Consider the following 22,690-nt stretch of genomic DNA (forward strand, 5'->3'; position numbering starts at 1 on the left):
GAACCTTTTTTACCATCTTCTTTGGTCGTCCCCTCCCCATTTCCGATCAGCGCAGGTTAGCATACACGAAATCGTGCGCCGAGAGAGAAATCTAGAGAGAGAAAATTTCAGTCTACTTAAATGTCATTCATTACTATTTATTGTTATTTATTGCAGTCCCCTTCATTTTTGGGTCATTAAACATAACAGTAGTGTCACCATTCCCCAAAAACGATCAATACATCTTTTGGATATTAATATTGGCGAAAATTAAATATATTCTATTTGAAAATCTAATAATTTAAACCTAGATCTAAATTTTGGATCAAACAAATATAATACAATATAGCACAATATAACACGATATATTATGAAAAGACATATAACAATCATCCAAACAAACTGTAAAAAAATTATATCCAAATTTAAACTAAAATTTAGTAATTTAACTTTCGTACTATGAAAAGATTCTATAACGAAGGAAGTATATTTTTTTTTCCCCTCAAAAGAGAAGCGAGGGTACACGGTTTGAAGAAGTCACACAAGTGGTAGAAGAAACAGTCACGTGTCCAGCAACCGAAGTTTCCTTTCCTTATTGATTGATTCCATTCGCTTTCTCAAATCTCAATGGGCCATGCCATTACATTTGCGTGTGCGTTTTGCTCAACGAACCAATAGTCCAAGACCCAAAATTCTGAGCGTGGACGTACCCGCATAACATACACGTGTCCACCTACTCTACGACTTTTTACATTTAACCGCCGGTTACCCACCGCCGGTCAGCGCTTCTTATATATCCAAGTTCAACCCGACTTGTGCCAAGTTTGGTATTTGCCGTTTCCACACACACCAAAAAAAACTTCCACAAACTCCCAAAACTCCTCGAATTCTTACTTTCATTTGGTCAAAATTTTCTCTTTGTGTTTCGTGAAGAAGCCCCAATTCAGTTGTTTTTCTGTGTTATGATCACAAAAGTTGTGGACTTTTAAAGATGGGAGCTGAAGCTGAGGTTATTGTACCAGTACAACAGACCATCACCACGGTCTTAGATGTCCCCTGTTGTTCTGATGTGGTGCGTTTTTCTCTTTTAACATTCTTCTTTACTTTCCCCTTTTGCTTTTTAATTGTGTTTTTTACGTTTTATGGGATACCCATCTTGTGATCTTTGAAGAATTAGCGAAAAGAGCATGTTTTTCAGCGTGAAGTCCCGTGCTTTAGATTTAATTGAAGATTTGATATTTAAAGAATAATATTCAACACCCTGGACTTTGAATTATTACCTCATAAATGCTTGTAGAATGTTATGGAACTATAAAGGGAAGCAATAAAAGGAAAACATGTTTGTCTCGTTTCAACTTATTTAAGCTTAGTTGTTGGGTTTCTTTAGATTTTAGGGAGGAGTTAGATGTGAAGTGTTGAACATCTGACCTATTGAGGTCTTGGCTTTAAGTGTTAAGTCATTTACGACTAACTTAGGAGCTTTCATACTATCATAAGAGTCATTACATGAGAACAAGTCCCGGGTATGTCGGCAAAGGTTGTGTCTTAGGTCATAGGTTCGAGCCCTACGGCATGCGAACTTAGCTTGGTATTTAAGTGGAGAAGGGAAGAGGGGTGAACTCATATCCCCGAAATTTGAAGGTGGCAGTTGGTCATAAGGTTTGGCCACAGATGGTTTTCTCGGTCATAATGTAAAAAAAGGTCTAGCGTATGTCTGCGGGAGAACACTAGAAAAGGCAGGAATTTTTGTGCATAGTGGTTATTGTTATGTTCAGGTTATTTATTGAAGCTAAAATGATTGCCCAAGTTTTTCTGTAGGTATTATGACATGCTATTGGACTATTGATAAGTATAGTTAATATTATATCTAAGGTGCCTCTAAGAAAAGCTTCCAGTGGAATTTGGAGGATGGCAACTACACAAAGCATAGAATGTTTCTTGGTGTTCAAAGAGGAAATTTATGCTTTAAAATGTTGCTTGTAAAGCTCCTTGTATTCTAATTAGGCAAAGCAGTTGCTTGGCTCTTGTATAAGGGGACCTACTGGGCCTTTCTTCTACAATAGGGAAATCTGTGCTGAAACGTTGCCGTGAAGCTCCTTTAAGTGTTAATTTTGTGTGCTTAATTAGGCAAAGCCATAGTGTTAGCCTTATGTAAAGGTCACTTATTGAGCCTCTTCCCCATAACAGGGAAAGATGCACTTCAATGCAGTTCGTAAGGTATCTAAGTGTTAATGAACATATTAATTAGGCAAGAAGTAGCTTGACTCTTCGATAAAGTGGAGCTACCTTCTCTCTGCAACAGTAAAATGTGCTCAGATATAGTTTGTAAAGCTCATTTACATGGATATCAGTTTTTCTCTTTGTTTCTTTGAAATTGTTCTCGTTCTCTTAGTTCGATCAGTGGCTTTTTAAGGTTGCATTTTCACAACATTGTGATGATAGAAGTCCACTCAAAATGTTAAATCTTGGGCTTTCAATTGGTCTACTAGAAAAAGATTGCCTTGCCATTCTCAAGCATGGACATGTTTCTTCTCATTTTTTATCAGCATTCTCTTGGCATTCACAACTTTTTTCCTCATTTCTGACATCTTTCTTCTTGAAATGTTTTCGGTGGAGGGAGGGGAAACGTGTAGGATATTTATAGCAATGATTGTCATAGCATTTAAGTATGTTGTGGTTTTGATATTTCTGGAACAGTTGAGGCCGCAAAACCAAATTTATTTAGAATACTGTGTATATTGCAATTGGGGACAGGAGTACAGAGTTACTGATACATGTCTCTTTGGAACCAAAAGGTAATGTAAGTTTTTTTTTGGGGGTGGGTGGGGCGTGGAGGGGGGACAGATGACCTGCAGGGTAGGGAAGATGGATTAGGTCTCTTCTCCTATGGTGTTCATCTTTCTGTTCCATATTTACCTTTGCATATGAACCATGCCATGTCATTTTGAGCTCTTCTCAAGGTTAATATACTTTGAAACATATCAGAGACATTGCAAGATTGAAGTATTTTAGGACCAAGCTTGATTTTCATAATGACAAGAATCCACACTAGCGTTAGCCTAGAGGTCCGTGTTCTGGTTAATTGTGTTGCTATACTGTTCAGCCACATCCCTCTTGGACGAACAGTCAAGTTGCCCACATCATGTGCAGAGTGAAGCCTGTTATGACCAGTTAATATTTTATTCTTTTTGAGTGGAAGAGAGGAATCCCTCCACTTGTGGAGCTTCCTTTAAAGTTAAGTGTATTCAGCTGATGTACCTTTTCTCAATGTTCAACAATATTTGTGCTAAATATGTACATTATAATTAGTGCTCGGTATTAAACCTTCTTTTGTCGTTTGTGAGATGATGTGTCTCTATCAATTCTTTCTTTCAGGATTTTAAATCCCCAGATGCGACAACTTTGCAGTTTGTTCCTAGCATTCGTTCAGGTAGTTTTGCAGATATTGGCCCACGGAGGTTCATGGAAGATGAGCATATAAGGATAGATGATCTTTCCGAACATCTAGGCTCCCTAGTCAGGTTTCCTCAGCCTTGTGCCTTCTATGGGGTAATTTTCACTTCTGGAACATTACACGTTGGTCATTGGGGAGCTTGTCTAACTGATTCGTGTTCACCATCTTGTAGGTATTTGATGGTCATGGAGGACCTGAGGCAGCAGCTTATGTGAGAAAACATGTCCTCAGACTCCTTTTTGAGGACGCCAATTTCCCTCAGACATCAGAAGTTGATGACGCATTTTTAAAAGAGGTGGAAAACTCTCTAAGAGAAGGGTTTCTTCTTGCTGACCTTGCTTTGGCTGATGAGTGTAATGTGTGTAGTTCCTCTGGAACTACTGCATTGACAGCTCTGGTATTGGGAAGGTAAATTTTTAATATTATGTATTCGCACGTAAATGCTTCTCCTTTTGTACAAAAATTGTCATGTTCATGATTGCCTCTGGGTCTCACTTGTAGCCCTATTATGTTCTCAATCTTATTTCTTGTCACTCTAGCCGCATCATATGGTGTTCAGTTCTTTAAGCGGGTAATATAAGTTATTCATTCCTTAGTCGAGGATGCTGTTTGATGGATGAGAGTCAACCTGTCTTTATTTTTGAGTTCCGCAGAATTGCTTTGCCAAGTATCGAACCATAGGATTTGATTCTGTTCTATGAAATTTTTGGAAACTGCGCTTTCTTACTGTATTCTTGTTAACTAAACTGCTACTCTGTCCTCTTCTAGGCTTCTAATGGTGGCAAATGTGGGAGACTGCCGAGCAGTTCTTTGCCATAAGGGAGAGGCGATTAATATGTCTCAAGACCATAGACCGAATTATGCATCGGAGAGAAGGCGTGTCGAAGAGTTGGGCGGATTTATTGACGATGGCTATCTCAATGGTGTCCTATCAGTGACTAGGGCCTTAGGGGACTGGGACATGAAGCTGCCTCGTGGCTCTGCCTCTCCTCTGATAGCAGAGCCTGAATTCCGACAGATTATCTTGAGCGAGGATGATGAATTCCTTATAATTGGTTGTGATGGGATCTGGGATGTTATGTCAAGTCAACAAGCGGTTAATCTGGTACGTCGTGGTCTGAGACGGCATGATGATCCTGAACAGTGTGCCAAGGATCTTGTCATGGAGGCCCTGCGGCTCAATACTTTCGACAATCTTACTGTGGTAATTGTTTGCTTTACTTCCGTTGATCATTCTGAACCATCACAGTCACGACAGAGGCGATTAAGATGCTGCAGCTTCTCTGCAGAAGCCTTGTGCAGCTTACAGAGTTGGTTGGACAACAGTGGAAGCCGTTGAGTTAAGATGATTCTGCAGGGATAAAAGCCAACCTTTGTGGATGTTTTTCCTTTCTTCCATCTGTTTTTGGGTGGGTTTTCTGTACATATAATTGGTTGGCAAAGAGAATGGGCTCGGTTTGGTGCTCTTTGTTGTATGGAACATGTATCTCATTTTATTAGCTGTATATAACAACTAATTTTCAATTCGTAAAATTCACCATTGAAGCATTTAAGTTGTGCTCCATTCAACATACACATCGTCATAAATTAACTTTCCCTTACTCTCATTCTTTTGACGAGACCTTAGTTTTTCTTCTTAATTCTTACTTGTCTTTCCCTTGTACTCCTCAATATCGTAGGTGCGCACACAAATGCTGTTGCAGCACAGTCTCCTCTTTCTCTTGGGCTTTACGACTTTGTTCGACGTAATAGCATCATGACATACCATAAAAAGATTAAAGAGTAATATAAATTGATTTATACTAGCGTTTAGTTTGAAAAAAAGTAACAAGAAAAGGAATACATCAGGGTTTATTAAAGAAAAGGGCATTAAAGGAAGCTAAAGTTTAATTTGCTGTCAAACGGCGGGTCAAAGCTACCAGTCGTACGAAGCTACATGAAACATGCTATTGTACCACCAGATAGTCTTCCTTCTCCCTTATTAGCAACTTAAATATATGTTAAATTTAGCGATGACTCTAGATATAATTAGGTGGCTGCAGAGCTCACGCCAAAATTCCCAGGGTAGCTAGGCTAGCATATCGATCTGCAACTAGCTATGGCAGGAATTTTGATACAGTGGTATGATTTTATTTGTTTCGGGATAGTAGGCATCGCCATGTTTGGCGCCCTTTACGTGCTCTGCTGCTGCAAAATTAAGCAACAGCGTTACCAAACACTTATTGACGACCACAACATTATTAGTCGTCATGAGATCCTTTTGCCCCTGCAAGGCTGCGATCAGTCGTCGTTGTCGCCATCAGCAGTGGAAATTGGGAGTTTTTCAAGTAGTTGTTGGCGTGGGATTCACCCTGTATGGCTCTTGGCTACACGTTTTGTATCTTTAGTTGTTCTCTGCGTATTTTTAACCTGGGATGTCCTCCTTTACAACTACTCCATCTTTGTCTATTACACCGAGTAAGTTCTTTACGTGTGTATATCTTTGAACCGTATTTGTGTTTTACTAATTAGTCAGTCTGAAATCTAATGATTTCCAAAAATTTGAATGTAGGTGGACTTTTACGTTGCTAATCGTCTATTTTGCAGTAAGTAAAATATCGACAATTAAGCAATGATTATTTCCATCACCAGTTATATATTGGTCTGAGACCTCTTAATTAATTGTATCAATTTTCAGAATAACTAAGTCAAGAGCTCTCTGCTTCGTGTGATGAGCACTTTTAGCTGCATTGTCTTTTTTAATTTGTCTCCCTCTGCAACTAATTATTTAAATGTAGATTGGAACCATCATATCTGCATATGGATGTGTACGCTACTACTCAAACAAATTAGCTCCACGTCCTGGCGACACTGCTGATCATGAGATTGACAACAAGGCAAAGACCAACAAGAGTATGTTCAAACTGCAAGGCCAATATTACAATGAAGACACAGTACCACAACGAGCAAGCTTTTGGAGTTACGTGCTCCAAATTTCATATCAGGTTTGTCCCTCCAGACCTGAAGCCGGTCTAATATTTGATTGCTTCGTTCTTTGTCGAACCTTGTTTTTCTCAAGCCCTATCTTTGTGGTAGAATATGCATCTTAACTAGTAGTACTTCATGTTAGAAAAAATAATAATTGAAAACGAGTGAGAACGACTTTCCTTAAAGAAGATATTGCTTGTATACAAATTGGAAAAATAAAAACAATCTTCTTCGGGATACAACAAGCCAAGAATATACTTGCATATTTTTCTATATCCACTTTATTCGAAGAACTTCTATTTATAGAGCAACCATCGTACCTTTTCAAAAAGATATGTTCTTTCACAAACAGACGCATCTGTTTAAAACAGATTTTAATTGTAGATATATATTTATTTTAGGTCCGACCCGACACGAGTCCAAGTCCAAGATATATATATATATATATATGTATGCATATATATGTATATATGCATGTATTTGCACACATATAAGAGCATGTGTTCTAAACTAAACACATAAAATGATAAGGACTTAAAAGGCACCAAAAGTGGCCTTTCACATGCTTTCCAACTTGTATTATAACAAACTATCCTTCACTTCAAATGGCAGGTGAACTTAATGTGACATTTGGTCTGCTTACTTCACTTTTCATATCTATAACTTATTGACAGTGGCAGAGCGACACCCCTTCAACGGAAAATTACGATATTTTGCTAGATAAATTTTTTTATATTATGTATATTTACTATACGTTGATTCCCCTTAACTTTTCGATGTATCTAATTATTTATATTTTGACACCCCTTGATGAAAATTCTGGATCCACCACTGCTTATTGAGTTAAAGTTGATCTCCAAATAATAATAATTAATGACATAAAAAATGGGACAAAGATAGAGGTACTGTAATAATAAAATAAAAAAACTTTTGGTACATCATCATCCTACAAATATTAATGTTGTCAGGTTTATTCCAGTGTTCTATAGGAGTAATATATATTCTGCATTACGCATCGAATTTACTGCTTGCTATTCTAATGAGATTTTCTCACCTGAACAGACATGTGCAGGTTCAGTAATTCTTACGGACATTGTCTTTTGGTTCATTATACTACCCTACTCGTCAAATTCACATCTTCAGCTAAACCTGGTATATATATACATGCATGCTTCTTTCCTCAGTAGTGAACGTCTTTTTTTCTTCAAGTTACTTTAAGGGCTAATATTGATGATACATGTTATGTGAAATTGTTCCATTTCAAATGTTTCGAGAATCTTATTTGTTTATTCATGTCTTAAATATTCTAAGTATTATTTCATCAAAATATCTCGTACAGCTAGCCACAAGCACTAGCTAGCTAGCTCTAGTTAAGGACCTTATTAAGTCTTGAACATATATTTATCATTTTGTTGTTGTTTGCCTGACAGTTGATGGGTGGTATGCATTCTCTCAACATTATTTTTCTTCTGATTGATACCTGTCTCAATAGCCTGGTAAGACACAATATTGTTCAATTTCTGTGTTCTGAGCCTTATTTTAACATTTCCTGCTCATCTGAGTACACTTAATTTGCAGCCATTACCTTGGTCGGGGCTTGCATATTTTGTGTTGTGGAGCTGCTGCTATGTCATTTTTCAGTGGCTTATCCATGCCTGCGGTTTAATTTGGTAATAATATACTATTCCTCCTATATATGTATTTTTGCATAGAAGAATAGAATGTAATTTTTTCTGTTTAAAGTTAGGTGAACTTATTTTTGTTTTAGGATTTCAATATTACCTGTAATAAGAAGTGTTAACGGCTACACAAATAGTATGTCATATTTAAGATTACATGTTATAAAAAACGCATGAAGTTTTACTATATGGTTTCTCCATAAACGTCAACTCTGAACTTAATATTGTGAATTTTTCTAAGGTGGCCCTACCCCTTTTTGGAACTTTCAACGCCGTGGGCTCCTCTATGGTACGTAAACTTTATAAATTTTGTACATTTTTTTGTTCAATCTTCCACTGAAACTAATGCTTATTGCTTACGTGCTACGGCAGGTACTTTTGCTTGGCGGTGTTTCACTTGCCTTGCTATGGAATTTATTGGTTGCTTGTGGCCTTCAAAAACTCAACTTTCTCTACATTGTTCCCCCAAGCGTTTGTAAGACACTCCTGCTAGAATGGGAGCCAGTATTGAGGCGGATCAAGAATTTGAATTTTATGAGTTTAAATTCGTGATTCTACCATATCTTATATAATTTAATGAGTGCAAAATTTATTATTTATACTTATTTAATAATTCTTTTAGCAAAAATATAGGATATGAGCAAAAACTATGGGTTCAAGTGAACCCATAGGCTCTACACTGGATAAGCCCCGAGTGTTTGGACTTTTAATTAGTGCGTGATTGAAATATTGTGTTAATTTAAAGAACCTTTACTGTTTTTCTTTTCTTGTCAAAATCTATTTTTCTGGTGGCGAGTTAATCTACATTTTGCCTTCATTAATTGTTTTGTGGTTGAAGCTGCTGCTTAATTAACGGGGAAGGGTGTGCTTTGACTTTATATTTGTGTGATGTAAGACAGTAACACTTACCTGTATGAAAATTCTATATTTGCATAAAAAATCAAACGGACGAATGTATAGTTATATTTAATGGCAATTTGAGAGACAAATTTAATTTGCTCTTAAAGGAAATGGTATACAGTACGCAGATAATGATGAAAAATCGTTGCTAGACCGGCATGCTATTGAGATGAGAAAAGCTATGTAGTTGTGGTCGGGGCCTAAGGAGCCGAGGTGCGGGTTCGATCAAACTCAATAGTTTTTGCTCAAACAGTGTATTTTATATATTAAGAAATTCATCAAATATGTATAAATATTAAATTTAGAACCCAGTCATTATCACTTAAAAATGTTAATCTAAATTCAGAATTTATAAATTTAAAATTCTATAATATTTACTTGCAAATTATATTATTTAAAAATTTATGGTATAAAATAATTTTATATTAAATTATATGTGATGAATATGTAAAAAAAGATAGAATTTTTTGAATAGATATAAGAAAATAAAAGATAATAATATAATATTAAAAAGAGAAGAATACAAATGAAATATTTTTTTTTGGAGTAAAAAATGGAGTAATAAGTTGAAGTAACTTTAGTAATAAGAAAATGAAGGCAAGGGTTGGAGATGGCTTTGTATTTCTTAACATCATTTCTGGAACTCCATCTTTGTTTCATTAAATATTTTGTCCCATTATTTTTCGCACACTTTAAATCCTTGATTTTCACTTGTATAATTTTATATCTATACATAAATTTACATGCATAACATTCCTTGATATAGTAGGTCTATATATTTGATTGAGTTTTCTTAACATTAAAATTTTATAGTTCTATGACTTGACCCTATATATTATGGGTGTGACTAGTCATATATAGTAGTCAAACTACTCCGTTATTTTCACTTGCGGCTTGTTTGGATGGTTGCTAGATATTGTTTCTTGTATTGTACTATATCGTTTGATGTATATAGTATTTGGATAAATTGTATTAATTGTCGTCGTTTCATGATGTCATGCACCAAAAATATGAAGAATAAACTTGTAATATTACAAATGAAAAGTTAGTTACGAGATGGAATTATTATATAAAAAAGTAAGGTAAATGATAACATAAAATTATTTAATAATAAAAAAGGGCAAAATTGGGGGGGGGGGGCAATGACGCGACTACACCAAATCGATCGTTACATAAAGTGGCATTGTTCATCGTTATGTAACGACGAATTTAACAAGACGATACAATAAAATTTAAATAATAATCAAAACAAACATTGTATTTAAAGTAACAATACGATACGATATAATAGGTAACAACCATGCAAACAAGCTGTTCAATTTCATTCTTTTAACTAACCGAGGAAGAATTTGCAAATTGATAAAACCTGGTGGACGATTGAATTGATCTCCTATGAGAAAAATTCCCAATTCTCCTTTTGGGGCTTCAACTCTCGCATAAAGTTCTTGTTTCGACAATTCAAAAGTTGGAGAAGGTTTTTTTACTAATAAACTGATATTCAAAATCATTCCATTCAGGATCTTTTAATCTGTAAAAACGTCAGATTTTTAAATTTTCGTAAGGCTCTCCTGGAATTCCTTCTAGGGCCTCTTGAATAATCTTTATGGATTCTATCATTTTACCGATTCGTACTAAATAACGAGCTAAAGAATCCCCTTCTCGTTGCCATTGAACCTACCAATCAAATTCGTGGTAAGACTCATATAATAAGTTACACAATTAAAGTCAAATTACAAGTAACCTTTTGAATGTTCATACAATATCACTTTTCTTTTTCTTTAGGAGTTTAGGAATTAGGCTTACCAAGAGCCCAATCCTTATATATTTAGGAAAGAAACAGAAATTTCAATTATAAATAGGAATTAGACTTTCAATTATAAATAGGAATCAAATTTCAATTAAATCCTTGATTTTCACTTGTATAATTTTAAATCTATACATAAATTTACATGCATAACATTCCTTGATATAGTAGGTCTATATATTTGATTGAGTTTTCTTAACATTAAAATTCTATAGTTCTATGACTTGACCCTATATATTATGGGTGTGATTAGTCATATATAGTAGTCAAACTACTCCATCGTTATTTTCACTTGCCCAAATTCAAGCACAAGAAGATCCCTAGCGCCGCCTCTGCTTCACCACCTGTGCCGGTTATGCATTCTCCTCCTCGTCCTGTTACGGTGAAAGATCAACAAGATTGGAAGATTCCGCCTTGTATATCAAACTGGAAGAATCCCAAAGGTTACACAATCCCACTTGATTAGCGTCTTGTTGCTGCTAATGAGGCTGTGAAGATCAATGATAATTTCACAAAAATATCAGAGGCTCTATATGTTGCAGAAGAGAAAGCCAGACAAGCTGTTGCAATGCGGGAAAAGATTTAGAGAGAGATGATAATGAAAGAGAAGGAAAGAAAAGAGATGCAACTTAAAGAGTTGGCTCGCAAGGCAAGAACTGACAGAACTACTGTTGTTGATTATGATAGTGCAACAGAAGAAGCGCGATTAAAGAGAAAGAAGATTTGTGAGGAGAGACGTCGGGAGAGGAGATTCGAGGCAAAAGATGCTAAAAAGAGTAAGATGAGCAGAGATAGAGACCGTGATGTTAGCGAAAAAGTGGCTCTTGGGATGGCTTCTGCTACTAGAAAATCAAGAGGAGAAGAGGTTATGTATGACCAGAGATTGTTCAACCAGGAGAAAGGGATGGATTTGTTAGTTTTTCCAACAATTATGGTGATGTATGGGAGAGGTAAGCAATGATGCAACTCTCCTTAGTGAGATAAGCAATGATGCAATGAGTGGTAGGTGAGATGGGAATATTGCAAATTGATCCTTCTTGGTAGGTGAGATTTGCACTTTTGGTCCCTATCTCAAAACTATAAATACCCCCTTCCATTTCATTGTATAACACACCAAAAAAATATATAAAAACTCAAGAAGAAAGAGTTTGAGAGGGAGAGAGATATAGTTCCTTTAGGAATGTTTCCTAACAGGGGAGTGACAAAATAGTGAGTAGAATACTAGTCGGGTATTTTTCGGGAAACACTTTTGTGTGCGCCACTATTTTGGGTAGAGCTCAGGAATTGTTGTACCTCCAAATTATTGGGGAAGTCTCTCTTTGTATGCCTGCTAAATGTTTTAGTGGAAGTTGGTGTCGGATTTGTGGACGTAGCCTAAACGTTTTAGGTGAACCACGTTAAATATTGTGTCATTTATTTTTGGTTTCGTTGATCTTTTATTTTATTCCGCTGTGCAGTAGTGTTTAGTGCCACCGGGTCCTAACAAGTGGCATCAGAGCTTTGGTTAGAGTACTATTCATACGTACGGTACTATTCATACGTACGAGTACTATTCATCCATATGGGCACTATTCATCTCCACGGTTACTATTCACCGTCGGAATTTTTTTTTAGATTGCAGAAGTCTGTCAAATTCTGATCTAAATGGAGGTGAGGACAAGCAAGATGGTCAACCTGAATGGCACAAATTATCACTTATGGAGAAACAAGATGAAGGATCTCCTGTTCGTGACAAAGATGCACCTGCCGGTGTTCAGTTCTCAGAAACCTGAAGATAAGTCAGACGAGGACTGGGAATTTGAGCACAACCAAGTGTGCGGCTACATACGGCAATTTGTTGAAGACAATGTGTACAACCACATTTCTGGTGTGACACATGCAAGGTCGTTATGGGACAAGCTCTAAGAGTTGTATGCCTCTAAAACAGGTAATAACAAATTATTTTACTTGACAAAATTAATGCAAGTAAAATATGTAGAAGGGACAACTGTGGCAGATCACCTTAATGAAATACAAGGGATTGTCGACCAGTTGTCGGGAATGGGCATAAAGTTCGATGACAAGGTACTTGCTCTTATGGTGCTGGCAACACTCCCAGAGTCATGGGAAACCTTGAAGGTTTCAATCACCAATTCTGCACCCAACGGTGTGGTAAACATGGAGACAGTCAAGAGTGGCATTCTGAATGAAGAAATGAGACGCCGATCACAAGGAACATCTTCTTCACAGTCAGAGGTGTTGGTTGTTACGACCAGGGGGAGAAGTCAAAATAAGAGCCAGAGTAACAGAGATAAGAGCAGAGGTAAATCCAAAAAATTTGCAAATGTTGAGTGCCATTACTGCAAAAAGAAGGGGCATATCAAAAGATTTTGCCGACAGTTCCAGAATGACCAGAAGAAGAACAAAGGCAAAAAGGTGAAGCCCGAAGAAAGCAGTGATGATGAAACGAACTCCTTTGGTGAGTTCAACGTTGTCTACGATGACAACATTATCAATCTGACAACCCAAGAGATGACCTGGGTGATTGATAGTGGGGCTACCATTCATGCGACGCCACGGAGAGAACTCTTCTCATCTTACACACCTGGAGACTTTGGTCGTGTAAAGATGGGAAATGCCAATTTCTCAACAGTTGTAGGCAAAGGTGATGTTTGCCTAGAGACCATGAATGGGATGAAGCTACTTTTAAGAGATGTCAGGCATGTTCCAGATATGCGCCTGAATCTGATCTCCGTAGACAAGCTCGATGAGGAAGGTTACTGCAATACCTTCCATAATGGCCAATGGAAGCTCACGAAGGGCTCATTGGTGGTGGCGCGGGGCACGAAGCAGTCAAAGTTGTACGTGACCCAGGCGAGCATCTCCCAACAAGTTATAAATGTTGCGGAGAATGATAGCAATATCAAGTTGTGGCATAGACGTCTTGGCCACATGAGTGAGAAGTCAATGGCGCGTTTGGTAAAGAAGAACGCCTTACCAGGTCTAAACCAGATCCAGTTGAAGAAGTGTGCTGACTGTTTAGCTGGGAAACAAAACAGAGTTTCGTTCAAAAGATTCCCTCCTTCCAGAAGGCAAAATGTGTTGGATCTGGTACACTCAGATGTATGTGGACCTTTCAAGAAGTCCCTCGGTGGTGCCCGATATTTCGTGACCTTTATTGATGATCATTCACGAAAGACATGGGTATACACGCTGAAGACCAAGGATCAAGTGTTTCAAGTTTTCAAACAGTTTCTGACCTTGGTGGAAAGAGAGACTGGTAAGAAGTTGAAGTGCATCCGGACAGACAATGGCGGTGAATACCAGGGTCAATTTGATGCTTACTGTAAAGAGCATGGTATTCGACATCAGTTCACACCTCCTAAAACTCCCCAGTTGAATGGCTTGGCTGAGAGGATGAACAGAACTTTGATCGAGAGAACCAGATGTTTACTCTCTCATTCAAAGTTACCAAAGGCTTTCTGGGGTGAAGCTCTAGTTACAGCAGCCTATGTACTGAACCATTCACCCTGTGTCCCTCTTCAGTATGAGGCTCCAGAAAAGATTTGGTCAGGAAGAGATATCTCTTATGATCAATTACGGGTATTTGGCTGCAAAGCCTATGTCCATGTTCCGAAAGATGAAAGGAGCAAACTTGATGTCAAGACAAGGGAGTGTGTATTCATCGGCTATGGTCAAGACATGCTTGGCTATAAGTTCTATGATCCGGTGCAGAAGAAGCTCGTCAGGAGTCGAGATGTCGTGTTCGTTGAGGACCAAACAATTGAAGACATTGACAAAGTAGAGAAGTCCACTGATGATTCTGCTGAGTTTGAGTTGCCTCCAACAGTGGTGCCGAGACAAGTTGGAGATGATGTTCAGGATAATCAACCTGAAGCCCCTGATCTTCCTAATGAAGATGAACCAGCAGATACTGAAGGTAACGAGGACAATGGTGATGATGATGCAGACGAGGAGGATCAACCTCAACCACCAATCCTCAATAACCCTCCTTATCACACAAGATCTGGAAGAGTTGTGCAACAGTCTACCAGATATTCTCCACATGAGTATGTGTTACTCACTGACGGGGGAGAACCCGACAGCTTTGAAGAAGCTATTGATGATGAACATAAGGAGAAGTGGATAGAAGCCATGCAAGACGAGATGAAATCCTTGCATGAGAACAAGACGTTTGAGCTGGTGAAGTTGCCGAAAGGCAAGAGAGCTTTGAAGAATAAGTGGGTGTTCAAGATGAAGCATGATGAACACAATTCCCTTCCGAGATTCAAAGCAAGATTGGTCGTCAAAGGTTTCAATCAAAGGAAAGGCATTGACTTTGATGAAATATTCTCACCAGTTGTGAAAATGACCTCAATACGCACGGTGCTGGGATTAGCAGCAAGCCTCAACCTGGAGGTTGAGCAGATGGATGTAAAAACCGCCTTCCTACATGGTGATTTGGAAGAGGAGATATACATGGAGCAACCAGATGGTTTCCAGCAAAAGGGGAAAGAGGACTGCGTTTGTAGATTGAGGAAAAGCCTCTATGGCTTAAAACAGGCACCAAGGCAGTGGTACAAGAAGTTCGAGTCGGTGATGGGGCAACACGGCTACAAGAAGACAACTTCAGACCATTGTGTGTTCGCTCAGAAGTTTTCTGACGATGATTTCATCATCCTATTGCTCTATGTGGATGATATGTTGATTGTTGGCCGGAATGTTTCCAGAATTAATAGCTTAAAAGAACAGCTAAGCAAGTTCTTCGCCATGAAAGACTTGGGGCCAGCAAAACAGATCCTTGGGATGAGGATTATGCGAGACCGAGAAGCCAAGAATTTATGGTTGTCTCAGGAGAAGTACATCGAGAAGGTACTTTAACGGTTCAACATGGAGAAAACTAAAGCAGTTAGTTGTCCTCTTGCTAACCACTTTAGATTGAGCACCAAGCAAAGCCCGTCAACAGATGATGAGAGAAGAAAGATGGAGCGGATTCCATATGCTTCAGCAGTAGGAAGTTTGATGTATGTCATGGTTTGTACACGGCCAGATATCGCTCACGCTGTAGGAGTGGTAAGTAGATTTCTTTCTAATCCAGGAAAGGAACATTGGGATGCTGTTAAGTGGATTCTCAGGTATCTTCGAGGAACCTCCAAACTATGCTTATGTTTTGGAGAAGACAACCCTGTGTTGGTTGGCTATACTGATGCAGATATGGCCGGAGATGTTGATTATAGAAAATCAACTTCAGGATACTTGATTAACTTTTCAGGGGGAGTTGTGTCATGGCAATCAAAGTTGCAAAAATGTGTTGCATTATCAACTACTGAAGCTGAATTCATCGCAGCAACGGAGGCTTGCAAAGAATTGATATGGATGAAGAAGTTCTTAACTGAACTTGGATTTTCGCAAGACGGTTATCAGTTATTTTGTGATAGTCAAAGTGCTATCCACCTTGCGAAGAATGCCTCATTCCATTCCAGATCCAAACATATTGATGTGAGATATAATTGGATCAGGGATGTGTTGGAGAAGAGGATGTTGCGGCTTGAAAAGATCCATACAGACGAAAATGGATCGGACATGTTGACCAAGACTTTACCGAAAGGGAAGTTTGAGTTCTGTAGAGAAGCTGCAGGGATAGTGGATCCACCATATAGTTGGAAGGGGGAGAATTGTTAGTTTTTCCAACAATTATGGTGATGTATGGGAGAGGTAAGCAATGATGCAACTCTCCTTAGTGAGATAAGCAATGATGCAATGAGTGGTAGGTGAGATGGGAATATTGCAAATTGATCCTTCTTGGTAGGTGAGATTTGCACTTTTGGTCCCTATCTCAAAACTATAAATACCCCCTTCCATTTCATTGTATAACACACCAAAAAAAAATATATCAAAACTCAAGAAGAAAGAGTTTGAGAGGGAGAGAGATATAGTTCCTTTAGGAATGTTTCCTAACAGGGGAGTGACAAAATAGTGAGTAGAATACTAGTCGGGTATTTTTCGGGAAACACTTTTGTGTGCGCCACTATTTTGGGTAGAGCTCAGGAATTGTTGTACCTCCAAATTATTGGGGAAGTCTCTCTTTGTATGCCTGCTAAATGTTTTAGTGGAAGTTGGTGTCGGATTTGTGGACGTAGCCTAAACGTTTTAGGTGAACCACGTTAAATATTGTATCATTTATTTTTGGTTTCGTTGATCTTTTATTTTATTCCGCTGTGCAGTAGTGTTTAGTGCCACCGGGTCCTAACAGGATTCTGGATTTGGATTTGCCAATGATGATGCCTACAATGTATATGATAAAGGCTTATTTACTGCTCAGCCTACTCTTTCTACTCTATACAAACCCAAGAAAGACAATGTTGATTCTGATATTTATGGAGTTGCTGATGAGCAAATCGTCAACACACATCGGTTTAAGCCTGACAAAGCATTTGCTGGAACATATGAGAGGGCTGGTCCAAGTGTGGAATTTGACAAGGAAGCTGATCCATTTGGTTTGGACCAGTTCTTTACTGAAACCATGGCAAATATTGGGGTAGTGGAGGCACCATGAAGACCAGTCAAGGTTTGCTAAATTTGAATAATTGATCAAATTTGGACACAACATAAATTAAATGTGAGATTTATGCTAAGGAAAGTTAGTTTTAGATTCCAAGTTCCAAGTTAAAGTTAGAAGGTTGATTCACTGGGAGAGTTCTATAATCCTTTTTCTTGGTGTATATCTGCATATTTTTCAAGCAAATCTTTGAATACCTGAGCCTATTTTGGTTGCTTGAACAACTAACTGATTTCCTTTATGCTTATACTATCTAATACACTACTTAGGTAAATGTGTTAAGGACTTTTAGTGTTGGGAACTAAAACTTTTGTGGTTCTTTCCTTTCTTTGGTTGTACTAGTATTTTGTGTTACTAATCTTGGTTAACATTTAAAATCCAATTTTCTAAGTTCTCTATTGAGGCTACTTATTCATTTCTTCATGTCTTTTAAGTGAGAGATGAGTTAAAATTTGATGCTTTAGTCGAATAGCAGTACCTTAGGCCAAAAATAGGTAGCCGATTATTGTTGAGTAAAGTGTCTTAGTCCTCTCATTCCTAATTCTGAGTCTAACTTCTCATCCCCTTCTCTGGTTCTCTCCTATCTTACTTAGCTTCTTCATTTGCATTTCCATTAGTGTTGTTCTACTTCTTTGAGTTGTAATCGTTAGTTACTACCATCAATATAATCTGTATTTTGGAATAGTTACATCGAAGAACTTTGACATTATTTAATTTCAATAGGAATTGGTTTATTCATGCTTTCAAATTAAAGCTTCATCCCAAATGACTTATACATTGGTCCTTCCATAAATAGGGCTGTTTTTAATACCAACTTGGCAATGTAAGAGCTTTAGAATGCTTGCTGGTGACGCTCGGATTACCCCAGATGTGTTACTTTTGGCTGAGGTAGAGTTTCTCTTTCTTTCCCATTCCCCTTGTTCTGTCTTTCTGGAATAAACTGAACTCTTTTACTTGTGTGATAGAGTAATAGAGTAATGGCCTGTTTGAATGGTCGTTACCCATGGTTTCATAATGTACAATATTGTATTGTATAGTATCGTATTTATTGTATAGTAATATATTAATGAATACAGTGTTTGGATAGATTGTATCGTTTGTTGTGGTTTAATAACAATTTTTATGAGTCACCATGCAAAAACCACCAAATCCATGGTTACAAAAATTGAACTTTTACATGGTTATATAACAACAGAGTTACAACGAGTTTACAACACCATACAATATAATTTTAAAAAAAAACATGGTATCAATGAAAATAATACAATAATGAACCGCGGGAAATAACCATCCAAACAGGGGGTAAGTGATCTGATAATTTGTTTTGGACTGAAAGGTTTGGAGTTTAATATGGATCATTACTTCTTTGTGGTTTTTTCCAGGTTGCCAGAGCTATTATTGAATCCTAAGGACAAGGCAAAGGTGCACCTAACATATCCTGGGTGGCAGTCGGTTTTAATACCTATTCATGGGTTCTTGATATTTTTCTTATAGAGAGATTTTCCTAGGTTTTCTGGGGTGTTGTGATCATAGGCTAAAAACTCGTGTTTTAGTCGTTGTAACAACACTTTAATTATTGCATTTTACAAAGGTTTGAGCTTAAATGATAATGAATTGTACTAAATTCATGCTTTATGCCTTGTAGGAAGCTAATCCGACTTAAGAACTAACTTTGGGATGAATTTGATTGATTTGGGGCTTTGAAGTCTGAGTAAAAGCTAAATAAATCAAGTCGGGATCGTGTTCGGGGGTCACAAAGCAAGCCCGGATAGCAAAACAAATGAAAAAATGAAGCAGCGCAAAATATTGCACTGCCGCGCCGCGGGGGGCGCCGCGCCAGTGCAAATATTTTCCCTGCATTGTTTTGCTCCGTTAAAATGCATTTTGCCTCTGTCCAATCCATGTACGCGTCGCACGGGGCATCGCGGGGTGCGCCGCGGGTGTGTAAAAATCACAAAATTATTCTATTTCGGACTAAAAAGGGCATACTTGTCAAAACCCCTTCCTACACGATTAAAAAGGCAAAAGCAGTGCCATTATTGAGGGGAGACCTGTTTTTGGAGAAGAAAAAGAGGAAGGAGATTCATCTTGAAAAAGAGGATCAAGGAGGAACATCAACTTGGAGCAAAGATTAAAAGAGTTTTTCTAAACTTTCTCCTAGTATTTACTCATATTATGTTTATGACTTATATTGTTGATGTTTGTATAATTATGAGTGGCTAAAAACCCAAATATTCTGGGGTTATGGGTGTTAGATGATTATGTTGTTTGAAGCTTAGATTGATGATCTTGAAATTATCGTTAGAGGTTGTTTATTTGATTCTGTTGTTAATTATTTTACTGCGTAGCTAACAATGAAATACTATTTACGAACCTTGAGTTAAACTTGAAAAAGGAAATTCTTGATTGCATATAGAATCAAATAGAGCAAGATCTGGATCCTGGGCATCGGGTGAAAGATTCGCGATTAAGATAGAACTATACTTAATTGTCTTGTTTGGTTGAGAAATAGGATTTGTAAATGCATTTGAGTTAATATTAATACCATAGAAATATAGGTATTAATTTAACTTGAATAGGCGCATAAGAAATCCACAAATTCTTATGGGTATTATCAACCATATAATCAATAACCCAGATAATTGAATAAATCATTTTTAAGCTAAAAACGTAGCATGATCTCTAGCAAGCCCATAACCCCGGGATATCTCTTTTATTAATTGTTAAAAGAAAAATTCATAAGTGGCGTAGTAACTTTGCGTTGTATTATTGGTTGTCTACTAGTTAAATTGTAAATTAGTTATTTATGTATTTTGTGATGAATTAGCTTGAATCGATAATTGTTTGAGTTTGCATCAGTCGTTAAGTTAATCACAAGTCCTCGTGGGAACGATACTCTACTTATTACTATATTACTTGAAGATCGCATACACTTGCGTGAGTGTTTTGGTCGCAACAAGTTTTTTACGCCGTTGCCGGGGACTTGGAAATTAGCTACTTGACTAAGTTAAGCTTTTATCAGCTATTGGTTTAAGTATTAATTTTCAGTTCACTTTGTTTGTGTCACGCAGGCTCTTCTCTTGAATGCGGAGGAGTATAAGCACAAGCAATCTCTTCCCTCCTGATCCCGAAATTGAAAGAACACTTCATAGAGCGAGGAAGGAGTTGGAAGCTAGATACAAAACAGAAAGAGAGTTGGACATTTTAGTTCAACCACAACCAACAGTGATGGCAGGTAATGGAGGGCGTCCGGTTATAGAAGCTGCAAGGCCAAATCTTGCTAATATGACCCAGGCTATTGTCAAGCCTGATATCACTGGTCACTTTGAGCTTAAACAGTACATGGTACAGCTGATTCAGTCCACTGGGCAATATGTAGGTCTATCTCATGAAGACCCGCAGAGGCACATGCAGAATTTTTTGGAAATCACGAATACTTACAACTATCCAAATGTTTCCAAGGACTATGTCAGGCTAACCTTGTTTCCTTTTTCATTGTTGGGGGAAGCTAAAGAATGGTTGCAGAAGGAGCCTGCTAATTCAATCCATACTTGGGATGATTTAGCAAAGAAATTCTTAATCAAGTTTTCCCCCACTAAAAAGACAAAGTCTTTGCGGAGCCAGATTCTTGGGTTTCAACAACGGGATGGTGAGACTCTTCGCCAAGCTTGGGAAAGATACAAGAAACTACTCCGAGATTGTCCACATCATTGTCAAACTGATGAGGTATTGGGTCATACTTTTGTTGATGGATTAGATGAGACTTCAAAGATGAATCTTGATTCAGCTTGTGGAGGTAGTTGCATGGCAAGACCATATAGTGAAATACAACTTCTACTAAACAACTTCACTGCTAATGATCATAATTGGCAAGGTGAGGGAGAACCAAGGAGAGCAATGAAACAGAAAGCAGTAGGGGTACTTGAACTGGATGATTTTTCAGCCATGAGAGCAGATATAGCAAAATTGGCAAATCAAATGAATAGAATGACAATGAACCAGACACAACAATTGCAACATGTTCAACAAATGTCGATTTGTTGTGAAATGTGTGGTGACAATCACACAAATGACATGTGCCCAACGAATCCTGAATCTATTTATTATGTGGGACAACAAAGCAGAGGTCCGATGAACCAATATGCACAATATGGGAACACTTACAATGCAAATTGGAGAAATCATCCTAATTTCTCTTGGGGTGGAAATCAATCAAATCAGAATCAATATAGACCCCAAGGAAATTTTAATCAACCTCAAAGGCCACCCCGGCAGATAGAAGAAAGTACAAATGATTTGTTGAAGAAATTGTTGCATGACAATCAACAACTCAGAACTGATTTCAGAAATCTTGAAAGGCAAATGGGACAGCTAGCTGCAAATCAAAACATTAGACCTGCAGGTGCTCTACCAAGTGATATAGAAAAAAATCCGCAAGTTAGTGCAATTACACTTAGAACTGGAAGGGAATTAGAATAAGTTCCAAAGAAGAGAAAAGACAAACCAATACCTGAGGGTGAATTGATTCCCAAAGCAACACAGGAAGCAAAGAAAGATGATACAGTTTCAGCACCTGTGAATGTTCCAAGGCCACCACCACCTTTTCCACAAAGATTGCAGAAAAAGAATGATGATCACATGTTCAACAAATTTCTCTCTATGTTGAGTCAGATTCAATTGAATATTCCATTAGTAGATGCGATTCGTGATATTCCAAAGTATGCCAAGTACATAAAAGATATTGTGGCTAACAAGAGGAGATTGACTGAATTTGAAACAGTTGCACTTACTGAGGAGTGCACTTCAACAACAACAACAACAACAACAACAACTCAGTGTAATCCCACAAATGGGGTCTGGGGAGGGTAATATGTACGCAGACCTTACCTCTACCCCGAGGGGGCAGAGAGGCTGCTTCCAGGAGACCCTCGGCTCAAAGAGGCAACAAGAAACATTATATTAGTACTATCAATAGACTCATAATAAAACAACATAAAATACCATAAAATCCATAACATACCATAAATACCATAAAAAACAAAGTAACAGCAATATAAGCGATATAGGAAATACGAGAAAGATATAAGGTATTAATACACAGCAGATAAAGCCCATCATCAGTAGTTGATCAATAGCATCCTAAGACTAATTCCTAACTGGCTAGTCTCACTCTCGTGCGCTGTAAAAAAGACATCACAATTTCCCCTAACCTACAACCTTAATGCTCGATCTCCACAATTCCCTGTTTAGGGTCATGTCCTCAGTAACCCTAAGTCGCGCCATATCCTTCCTGATCACCTCTCCCTAATACTTCTTAGGTCTCACTCTACCTCTCCTCGTACCCACCACTTCCAGTCGTTCACACCTTC

The 22,690-nt window shown here is 37.8% G+C and overlaps 2 protein-coding genes and 1 pseudogene across 2 annotated transcripts; all 3 read left to right on the plus strand.

The window, feature by feature from the left end:
* Positions 1–523: 523 nt before the first annotated feature.
* LOC107773745 (putative protein phosphatase 2C 2) lies at positions 524–5,004 on the plus strand. Its single transcript, XM_075249022.1, has 4 exons — positions 524–1,051; positions 3,355–3,528; positions 3,606–3,841; positions 4,202–5,004. Exons 1-4 carry the CDS (start codon positions 971–973, stop codon positions 4,770–4,772), a joined length of 1,062 nt encoding a protein of 353 aa, XP_075105123.1. The 5' UTR covers positions 524–970; the 3' UTR covers positions 4,773–5,004.
* A 426-nt stretch (positions 5,005–5,430) lies between these two features.
* Positions 5,431–8,900, plus strand: LOC107773249 (uncharacterized). The gene is made up of 8 exons (XM_075240769.1): positions 5,431–5,890; positions 5,985–6,018; positions 6,211–6,417; positions 7,463–7,552; positions 7,831–7,896; positions 7,979–8,070; positions 8,321–8,368; positions 8,452–8,900. The coding sequence occupies exons 1-8, from the start codon at positions 5,532–5,534 to the stop codon at positions 8,570–8,572; spliced, it is 1,017 nt and encodes a 338-aa protein (XP_075096870.1). The 5' UTR covers positions 5,431–5,531; the 3' UTR covers positions 8,573–8,900.
* A 670-nt stretch (positions 8,901–9,570) lies between these two features.
* On the plus strand, positions 9,571–17,726 carry LOC142179613 (SNW/SKI-interacting protein-like; annotated as a pseudogene).
* Positions 17,727–22,690: the final 4,964 nt, after the last annotated feature.

The sequence above is a fragment of the Nicotiana tabacum genome, chromosome 3 (assembly GCF_000715075.1).
Source record: "Nicotiana tabacum cultivar K326 chromosome 3, ASM71507v2, whole genome shotgun sequence".
Taxonomy (NCBI): domain Eukaryota; kingdom Viridiplantae; phylum Streptophyta; class Magnoliopsida; order Solanales; family Solanaceae; genus Nicotiana; species Nicotiana tabacum.

Bases quoted from the DNA above. Each gene is read 5' to 3' on its own strand.
- LOC107773745 (XM_075249022.1), top strand. From the start codon at position 971: ATGGGAGCTGAAGCTGAGGTTATTGTACCAGTACAACAGACCATCACC. The intron at 1,052-3,354 runs GTGCGTTTTTCT...TCTTTCTTTCAG, and splicing joins TCCCCTGTTGTTCTGATGTG to GATTTTAAATCCCCAGATGC. The intron at 3,529-3,605 runs GTAATTTTCACT...ACCATCTTGTAG, and splicing joins AGCCTTGTGCCTTCTATGGG to GTATTTGATGGTCATGGAGG.
- LOC107773249 (XM_075240769.1), top strand. From the start codon at position 5,532: ATGGCAGGAATTTTGATACAGTGGTATGATTTTATTTGTTTCGGGATA. The intron at 6,019-6,210 runs GTAAGTAAAATA...ATTTAAATGTAG, and splicing joins TGCTAATCGTCTATTTTGCA to ATTGGAACCATCATATCTGC. The intron at 7,897-7,978 runs GTAAGACACAAT...CTTAATTTGCAG, and splicing joins ATACCTGTCTCAATAGCCTG to CCATTACCTTGGTCGGGGCT.